Here is a 10,000-nt window from a genome sequence, read left to right as displayed (position 1 = left end):
CAAATATAGAAAAGAGTCATCAAACAAGAATCAGACAAGAAAATTTCCAACGGCCGGACATATTTGATTTTAATTGACTGCTTAAAGTGCTGACCGATTGAGAAGTGGCATTTAGCTTGGTGCATAAAAGTGGCAAAAATAGTCAGCCACTACATATCAATTTGACTTGCTACATTCTACTCTTTTTAGTTATGTTTCTGACTAAGTAAAGATTAATTTAACACTATTTAGATCCGTCCCTGTTGCCATTCGATTGGTGGCTTTTCTTGTTATTTTTAGAGATTCCTGATTAGCCTTAGCGTGTCTATAGTGGACGGTGAAAATCATAACGCCTATGCAAAGCTGCAAGGCTTGGTACTGAAGTTGAATACCGACAATCCGTTTCAGAGACGTCATCCAGCAGCATTGCATTCTGATGGAATGAATGAATGAATGGATTAGTGAATGAACGAATTCATGCTTTGATTATTTAATGATTAATCGAACATTCCCCACCAAAAGTTTTAAAGCTGGATAATTTCCACTTCTGAGTTACTAACCCGAATAAGCGTGACCCATCCTGTTGTCGTTAGAAAAAATCCAAAGATACCAATTTCATCTCACGAGTTAACTGCTGAGGGGCTTTCAACCAAACAGTCCTAGTCTATTAGACGTAAGAAATATTGTAGTAATCATCTTCTTTCGTAAGCTCGGCTCACGTAAAGCTCGGCGAGAACTGCATATTTTCACCGCGTTCTCTCTTTAACCCCTGGGGACAGCTAAAAGACATTGAATGTATTTGATTGAGGGACCTATAGCTAAATTCGACCTGGAAAGTATAACTTCGTATAATCATAAAAAATCATAAATTTGTCCTACCTTTCGAGCATTTCATCTGAAAAGTGTTCTTGAGTTTTTTTCCAGTTAAGTTGATGATCTTGGTACCACTGCTCTGGGGAACAACAAAAGAAGGAGACGGAATTGATTCATTGCCTATCCTGAAGTTAGCCACCTCTGTCGTTGTAAAACTAGTTCTTTATCAGTTTTTCTTACTCTCTTTTTAGTAATGTTTTGTCTTGTTTTGCTTAGTTTTTTCTCTCTATTTTGTTTTGTTTTGTTTGTTTGTTTTTCTTTTTAAGTTGAATAATTGAGTTGTCTTCACTTACAGATAAACTATTAGATTGCTTACCACACTTTTTGACATTATTGTTTTAGCCACGTTTATTCATCCTTCTTTAATGAAGAGCAATCGCTAATTTGACCTTTTCCGTTGTAAATTGTCTCGTAAATTCGATAGCTGTAAGATAACCGTAAAGATATAACATGAATGAGGTAAAGATTATAATGAGGTTATTTACCTGTTGGAAAAAGGCCACGACCTCGTTACTAGCGCTGTCGTCTTCGTGTTTTGCCCTTATTGTACAGAAGAACTGCTGCTTTGTCATATCAACGTGTCTCACAACAAAATCACAGCAAGGAAAACCTGTCGCATTTTCTTGAGAATTCCAGGCATCTCCTGACGCTATCGTCTAAGGAAGAGGATTTCATAGAAGCTCAGAATCTGGGAATCAGAACCCTTAAATGATTGCAGTGTCAGGCGCTATTTGCAGGTAAAATGCGTGTTTTAGCATTGAAACGAACTCTCGCTTGTAGGTTCAGTTATAGCTGAAAGTCACACTATCTAAGAACACACTCATTCCCTATTGACTAGCTTACGTTCAATTTCTCCCCAACGATTTGCCACCCCGGATCCAAGTCGATAAACTCTATGCTGATATCTTGTTTACTGTTGGATACAAACAAGCTGGACAGTGTTGTCAACAATTTGATTCCTGAATCTTCTCCTTTCTTACAAATCTGCTGTAAATTGAATAAAAGGAAAAGAGGCCTAAAAGATCAAGTGAACAAACGAACAAACGAGTCAAACAAACATGCAAAAAACAATAGCAATAAACTAACTTATGAAAACAAACGATAAACTAAATTAGGATACAGAAATGCAGGCCGAATTCAAAAGATTTATCTGAGCATGAAATATTTGAGGTCATTGAGGCAATAACGTTCCTTTTCTTCTACATGAGGAATATGTTTACTTTTCGTAATACCACTTATAATTTACGCGGTAACTACATTCTGAAACTCCCTGTTGTTAAGTCTACTTCTTATGGCCTTCGCTCTTTTTCTTATCATGCCGTTAAACTATCATGATGGAATTCACTACCGGACAATGTTTGAACCCTGAACCTTAATGACTTTAAAAAAGCATTAGCTAGCTTTAAATTGATGTAATTTTAGAACATATTGTAATTGAATTGATATTGTATTTTTAATATTCAGTAAATCTATTTATTTCATTTTAGCTGTTAATTATAAATATTGCACGAGATTTTTTTTTATAATGCCATTGTATATTATGTCGATTTCTTTTGTTAATGTGGATATATCAACAAAGTTGAAATGGTAAATTGGCCACCGTAATGATTACAAAAGCTGACGTTTCGAGCGTTAGCCCTTCGTCGGAGCGAAAGACGAAGGGCTAACGCTCGAAACGTCAGCTTTTGTAATCATTACGGTGGCCAATTTGCCATTTCAACTTTGTTGATATATCCAAATTATTGCGTTACTCCCACCGACGCAGCCCCAAACAGTTTCTTTCGAAACTATCAGCCTTTATTCTTTTGTTAATTGTTATTTCTCTCTCGGAAAAATTAGTTTTTACAAGCTACTCTTAAATTTGAGAAAAAAAAAAAGTTTATGTATGTTCTTTTGTTCCTCTCTTTCTTTTCTTTTTCCTAGAAAAAAAGAACAAGACAAAAAAAAAAATAATTATTATGACTAGGAGTAAATGTGTTACCTTGAACGCCATTTCGGAGTCATCTATCAGATAAATCCTAATCTTCCAGTCGCAGCCTTTAGTTGGCTCCTTTCCAAAGATCGCCATTTGCATTCGCTTCTGGTCATCTTTTCCTGGAACTCCAAAGGCTGCCACTTCAAGATTTTCTCTCAGCAAAGGCAAGGTTAGCTGGATGTCGTTACGTTTTCTCTCCACTTTGGCATCAGGATATACTTCATTGATATTTATCCAGTTTTCATTTTTCTTGCGTTGATTGGAATGTGGCCGGCATTTAATAGAGATATCCCATGCGTTTCCCTTTACCATCAAACAGCAGTGTTCGATCAAAATGGGCTGTGGAGGAAGGGGCCCATTTTGATTTATTACATAATGGCCGCTGACCATCACTGCTGTTAAAGATAAAGATATGATATCAGTCGTGTTACCCGCTTTTAAATACAGCAAAAACAAAAACAGCATCAAGAATCAGAAAAGTGAACGAGTGCTACACCATCGATGAATCATAATAGACTTAAAATGACTTAACATTTTTCTAAAGGGGGGTAAGTTTCTAAAAAAGCTATGGTGCTGCGTCCATGGGGGTAACAAGGTAATTTGGTTATATCAACTAAGTTGAAATTGTAAATTGACTAGCGTAAAGAGTTACGACGAAGGTCTAACGCTTAAAAATTGTCTGATGAACAAGCAAAAAGACAGATCTTTATAAGATAACCAAAGCAAAGCGCGCGCTCTGATTGGTCGATTCAGCGTCCACCATTTGCCCGTAGGTGTACGCTGCGGACGTGAGCAAGTGAAAAGAGTAGTTTTCTGCGCGCGCTTGTTTTTTCTGGTCTCGTAAGATTTGTGAAGTAAAAGAAAACTCTTTCGCTACAATATATCAATGTTGTGTTATAAAACAAATGGTAAACGCCACAGTGTACAGTATTGAGTTATGGATGCACTTGGGAGGTTTGCTAGGCACGAAAGAAGCTTAAGAGTCGCGCGGGGCGATAGCCGTTAAATAGGTAGATTGATAGATCGATAGATCAGTGGATAGACAGATAAATCGGCTTAATGATAATGATAACGATGATGAAAGTTATGATAATGGGAATGACGATGATCTTAATGATGATGATTATGATAACGATGATGATTATGATAACGATGATGACAAGAATGATGACGGTGATGACGTTGGTGGCGTTGATGATGATGATAACAATAAGAATCTCTGGAAGTGCTCCAGAACCTTTTCCTTCATAATATGACAACTTATTAAAGAAATTTCACTCTCAATTCGAGCTCATCCGGCATGTTGCAATAAAACAAACAAACAATCAAACAAACAAACAAACAAAAAATAGAAGAGTGAAAGAATTTATTGCTAAGATCTGCTGACCTAAGACAATTTCCTCCCAAAGGTGAATTGTTTTCATATGTTGAACAGCTTTGGATAAAAGGGACATAATTGTTAATTTTCCAGCAAGGATAAAACAAAAGTGTCATCAATGTGCAAGCGAGGACGAGCAGCCGCAATGGAGATATCTTTGCCTGTTTTATGATACCTATTTTAAAATTCGGTGATATACAACACAGATTTAAAATATTATACACGAAGCACTTTCGCTTTTTTACTATGTTCACTCCTATGGCTGAATTAATCCATGAAAGAAATAGCGTTCGTATTCTCCAGATTTGTGCTTCGGTTGATTGCATATGTAGTGACCTACCTGGACGCATTCTTGGTGTTGGTCCGAATTTCTGCCTTTTCCTGAGCTTCACATGGTTTTGACACTGTAAACATCGCTCTCCCTCGTACAGCTTGGATTGCACTGAGTAAGTGGAGTTTGTCCGGACGCGTTTCACAATTTATGACCAAACTTGAACCGAAATGAAAGCGGAAAAAGGGATTTACCCCTAATTAAATATTTTAATTCAAAAACATTTTAGAAACGAAGCGTTTTCTAGCGAAACCAGTGATGAAAACAATAAGAGATAGGCATTGAATGGTGCCAATAATGCCTATCGAAGTCGTCAATGTCCATTTGATCTTTGAAGTTACAAGATATAGCTAAAAGATAAAGGTTAATGTGTTCATAAAAAATGAAAACTGAGACCACCAATTGAACATAACACAGGCAGGTCATCAACCGTCGTGGTCACCGTCTGGGAAGGTTTAAAAATAATCAAAAGACAAAACTAAAGTTCTCATAAGATTTTTGTTTCTCTTACTGACTCTTTCTTCCGTTATTGTGCTGCAAAGAGCAAATCTTGCAAAAGCACCAAAGTAAGAGACCTGTTTTGAAACGGGTTTCAAATAAATAAAGCGAAAATATAAACAAAGGGCAGGGGTTTTTCCCTCGAAAGCAAAATTTGCAATAAAGCAGATTTTTGACGCTTTGGAAGTCATCCAATCCCGAGATGTGATAAACAAAAATCTAGCTAAAGACATCTTAGGAAAGCGCTTTCGCCAAGTTTAGCGGGGAAAGATCGAGAAACGCAAAATTTCTTCCAAGATAAGCTCTTTCGCCAAAGCCAGAGTCCCTAGATTATTGTATATTTCAAAAGAAAACTGGAAAACGTTCACAAAGACTGAGAACATAATTTTCCTTATAAGGAAAAAATAGAGGTCGTTCATTTTTGATGTGAAAGCAGTTTTAAGTCGAAAGTGAATAGGGATTCCCCTTGCTATGGGAAGAAAATAAATCTCGGTACAAAGTCCATCTCCCATTCAAGCAATGAAGCGATTTTGAAAACAAGTGTACGTTTGAGAAGCAGATTTGTAGCGTGGATAAGGGAGCTAGCATCGGAGCATTCGTTTAATACGGAGGCTCCGAAAATATCGTAACTGGATCAAATTAGCTATCGGTTGCGAATACAAAATTCAGCTCACAAGACCATCGCACCCTGCAAATATTCGAAGAAGGAATTGAACATATATTCATCGTTTTGGTTTCGGAAGGCTTGAAGGTATGAATCACCAGGGCCATTGATTTACAAACGTCTGATCCTATTTGACAGGCTGTTGTGGTTGAAATATCAAATAAGTGTCTGCAGTGATTGTGATGACTTAGTTAACGCCGACACATGTTCCATTTGCTTCCATTTACTAACTCGGAAGAGAAAATACTTTAGGTGTTTCGTTACATTTTGTTTGTTTTGTTTGTTTTGTTTGTTCATAGGGGAAACCCCCTCCCCCCCTTACGTCAAGTGACTTCTATTTTTGTGAATACATTAAAAACTTCCTGTGACAACATTCTTTGCAGAGGTTCACTGAATTTATTGTCCATTAGAAGAAAGAAACAATTATCCCTAAAGGCCTAAATGCAATAACCTAAATGTAATAAAGTCCTAAATATAAAAATATAATAAGCCTCTGATGCAATCGCTCATCTTTGCCTGCGCATTATTGTTAAAGCGGACATTCACGTTGAGAATATAAAATGACAGCTCTCGCGCCAAAGAATCCTCACTAGAGTTCATGACACATTGCAGGCTCGCACCGACTCCAGTCAGCTTCTTTCTCTGCAGGTGACGTAGGTCAGAAAGCATTGCTTATACCGATGAGCGATGTGCATCTCATGGCAGGCAATTGTCTAATGAATCATTCATTCTTCTTTTCTTTTCGTCCCTAAGATAGTTTTGTTCTTAGGCTTCTATTCTCAACTTTCCTGACCACAAGGGTAACGTTAAGCGAGAGCAAAACAAGAGGATGATTAGGTCCTAAAATAAGTCAAGGATCAATGATCTTGGCAACTCACTGTTGCTGATTATTTTGGGCCTCGTTGGAAGTCTTTCGTCAGTCCTAGCTGTTTTAGTGCATAAGGCATGTAATTGTTGGTGAATGACGAGACAGATCATACGATTGCCGTGTTTGTCATTGAGTTCAGTCATGGATGACGTGCTCCAGAATTGAGTTAAACGTCATTTTGTTTTTGGCCAACTGAGCCGGAGATTTGTGATGATGTGCTGATTAGCAGCTTCTTTGTATTTCCACCTATTAAATGCATGTCACCGAGGATAAAAAATTGATACAGACCCACTCAAAACCTCATTCGTTTGTCGAATTTGTTGCATGCATTTCAAGATCAGGAGAAGATAATAGAGGCGGAGAGAATAATTACTTTGTCTATATTCATATCCCCTCAATATAGATATTCGAGAGTTTGAAAGAAATGACTCTCTAGAGTATCATCACGAGAGCCAAAGCTAATAAGACTCCAATAAGGTCTACTCAGGCAAGTAAAGACAAAGACTGTATATCCGAGCCCGCAATCTGTGCGACGTACAAGTCAGCATACCTCCCTGTCCAAGTTTCTAATTTAACTAAAGCCCCGTTCAAAAGTCATAGAAGTTGATGATAGTAGATGATAGTTTCAACTATCATTTACTGTCATTGACAGAGGATACCAAAAACCAGATTAAAGCACGGTGTTAATTATATTGTCAGACTGTCTACCAGCCCAATATTAACTATATTTGTTAAATCTTATGAGAATTCACAAGTTATTTAGACAACATCAATGCAACATGAGAACACCGACGTAATATACATGCGCCTCTCCTTTTTCGTATATTCTACAATCTTTTTTTGTTCTAATTCCTTTTTTTTTAAGACTGCAGTTTGCACTAAAGAAGTAACATCAAACCGCTGTCCACAGCGTTATAATGTCCGATAACGTTCCACTGCGCATCCAAGAAACCTGCGTCGATAACGACTATTACATGGTGGATATTTTCAGTTATGTACGACCAGAGACAAATGGTGGAACAGGATTACTGCACCAGCTGGTCATGTACGTCACCCGGGCCTTAGAGGATTCTGGCCGCTTGGATATTCTCAGAGTAAGATCGGGTTGTTCAGCGCAGTCTGCCAGTTAAACAAGCTATCGGTCCACTAACCAGTCAGTTACTTAACAATTGGTTCATGCTTTAGCGTGCACTATCGAGTTATGGAGCACGCGGGAAGTTTGGAGAGCACGAAAGAAGCGTAAGAGTTGCCCGAAGCGATAGCCGAGGGCAACTCTAGCTTCTTGAGTGCTTTCCAAACTTCCCACGTGCTCCACAACTCGATAGTGCACAGCTAAAAGCATGAACCAATTGTTTTAGAACATAGCCGGTGGAATTGTGCATCAAATATGACGCAAAAAACGGACAACAATATCAGTTGAAGCGAATCGTGACGGCGCTGTTTCCGAGTCTCCTTTTCCTTTGTTTTTCTTTCTTTCTGCCTCATTTAAGAGTTCTAGCCCAAGGGAAAAGGTCGAAACATTGTCTTCGTTTTCGGACTAGTATGCCGAGTTTGTTTGTATCCATTATTGTCGCGAAATATATTATTTTTCCCCGCGCTAACAATGGCCGCTCGCGCGAAAAAAAAAGTTCTGGCGAAGTAGGATTTGCTGACGCTATCAGCGTGCACTATCGGGATTTTGAGCACGCTCACGTATAATGAATTTAACTGCGCGATTCTGCTAGCTATGTTCTAATTTCTGATAGTCAGCCAATCAGTCAGTCATTTAGTCAGTCAGTCAGCAAGTCAGTTAGTCAGACAATCAAACATTCTGCAAATTAGCAGGCCAGACAGTTCGAAAGTTAGTCAGCGAACTTGACTATCCATTCTTCCGATTGATCAGCCATTCCCACCGAATGTGGAAGCCCCCATTTTGGCTTGATGGGATTACTGACAGCCTGGAGAAGACTAACCCGACTACCCACTCTTTGAAATTTACCATTTTCACCACCAAACCCCTCGTTTTCGTTTTCACTTTTGGGAAGCAGCCTCAAAAAATCTATGTGAAGATTAAGCGTTGAGCTGCGGTTGAAGCGATCTCGAACAAAGTATTTGTTTCTTTAGTCCTAAACCTGTATCTTGTGACTACTATATGCATTCATGTCGACTCTGCATTAATCTTCATTAATCTTTAACAATAATTATGCACAACGATAATGAGATGCCAAAGCCAGAGGCTTATATGGCATAAGTCAGAGAGTTACAATCTGCGACTAAATCGATCATAGCTCACTAGGCCCTTCTAGTTTGAGCACTCTGGCATGGCTTAAACGATAACTCAAGTGTGGGATCGTTTGGGGATCCATATCGGTTCTCCCCCATCCTAGCATCAGCACTGCACTGATGAGGCCCAGAAGGCCGAAACAGTACTGTATATAACAGTAAATACAAGATTTACGGAGAAAAGGCAAACAATTACAACATAAAAATTCATTACTGCATATAAAGCTAAATAAACATAAATAATGGTAGTGTGCAGAAAGTAATAATAGTAAAAGTAAATTTAAATTTGAGTTCAACTTAGTTTAAACTTATAATGATTGAAAATGATCTCTCAGTTTACCTTTATAACTAGAAAGAGTAAGTGAATTACGAAGTGAGAGAGGAATGTCATTCCAAATTTGAGGACCTTGTACCCGAAGAGAGAAAGAACATTTGTGAGTATGAAGATGTAAGTTATCTTCTTATTGTGAACTGTTCATAGAAGCTGCAAGGTGATCCAAACATAACGGAGATATTCTCAGACAGTTTCCGATGGAAGAAACCTCAAGGGGAAAAACTTATTGGACGGCTATCCATGGAAGACTTTCACGCTGAGAAAGAGGTGATGCCTCACTGTCAGAGCTCACTAGTTACTATTTTGAGCACTCTAGCATGGCTTAGATGATGACACAAATGTGGAGTCATTTGAAGTGACTACATGGCTATATGGCCATACCTCCATCCTACAGTCAGCGCTGCACTGATGAGGCCCAGAAGGACCGAAACAGTACTGTCTGCAGTTAGTTAGTTAAATATACATATAAATATATGTTTAGTAGAAAAATACAACAACTAAGTTTTTATCCCTCTTCATCGATCGGAGGTCGGTTCTTGGTAGACTTGAAGCCGTATGTGTCTTTCGAGGGCTTGGTTGTGTCGGGGTTGAGGAAGAAATGAGCTTTCCAGCGCATTCTACGTAAAACCTCAGCTCGGTTTTTTCGACGAGTCGTTGTAAATAGTCGTTCCGTGATGGTAGAGGAATATTCTTTGTAGAGTAGCCAATGTTAAACTTTTCCATTGTGGATTATCGTAGAGTGCTCATCAAGTGTTAACCTGGGGCCAATTAGGAAGTCTGTGTTTCGATTTTTCCGTATAACAGTGCTCGATACATAAAAGTAGAGCGCAATATATGC

General features: G+C 38.4%; 2 protein-coding genes across 6 annotated transcripts in view; one reads left to right on the top strand and one right to left on the bottom strand.

Moving 5' to 3' along the window:
- Window positions 1-30: 30 nt before the first annotated feature.
- LOC111325772 (uncharacterized) lies at window positions 31-5,059 on the bottom strand. 5 transcript variants are annotated; one of them, XR_015990241.1, is made up of 7 exons: window positions 4,546-5,043; window positions 2,834-3,222; window positions 1,696-1,839; window positions 1,338-1,508; window positions 859-931; window positions 540-758; window positions 31-412 (listed from the first exon to the last, which is right to left on the bottom strand). XR_015990241.1 is itself a non-coding variant. In XM_022929664.2 (6 exons), the coding sequence occupies exons 1-6, from the start codon at window positions 4,553-4,555 to the stop codon at window positions 393-395; spliced, it is 804 nt and encodes a 267-aa protein (XP_022785399.1). In that variant the 5' UTR covers window positions 4,556-5,059; the 3' UTR covers window positions 31-392. The 5 variants fall into 5 exon arrangements, 3 of the variants coding, with proteins under 3 accessions (XP_022785399.1, XP_022785398.1, XP_022785396.1); XR_015990242.1 differs by having other exon boundaries at window positions 540-643; window positions 4,546-5,042; XM_022929664.2 differs by lacking the exon at window positions 540-758 and having other exon boundaries at window positions 1,696-1,836; window positions 4,546-5,059.
- Window positions 5,060-5,545: 486 nt separating this feature from the next.
- The window catches only part of LOC111325774 (uncharacterized), an 11,862-nt gene continuing 7,407 nt past the window's right edge, over window positions 5,546-10,000 (top strand). Inside the window, exons 1-3 of the mRNA XM_022929666.2 lie at window positions 5,546-5,785; window positions 7,432-7,660; window positions 9,310-9,429. Coding sequence (XP_022785401.1) covers window positions 7,484-7,660; window positions 9,310-9,429 — 297 coding nt within the window. The 5' untranslated portion in view covers window positions 5,546-5,785; window positions 7,432-7,483. The remainder of the gene's footprint in view (window positions 5,786-7,431; window positions 7,661-9,309; window positions 9,430-10,000) is intronic.

This window comes from Stylophora pistillata, chromosome 8 (genome assembly GCF_964205215.1).
Source record: "Stylophora pistillata chromosome 8, jaStyPist1.2, whole genome shotgun sequence".
NCBI lineage: Eukaryota > Metazoa > Cnidaria > Anthozoa > Scleractinia > Pocilloporidae > Stylophora > Stylophora pistillata.
Note: the sequence above shows the minus strand (reverse complement) of the source record. Positions and strands in the feature narration are given on the sequence as shown.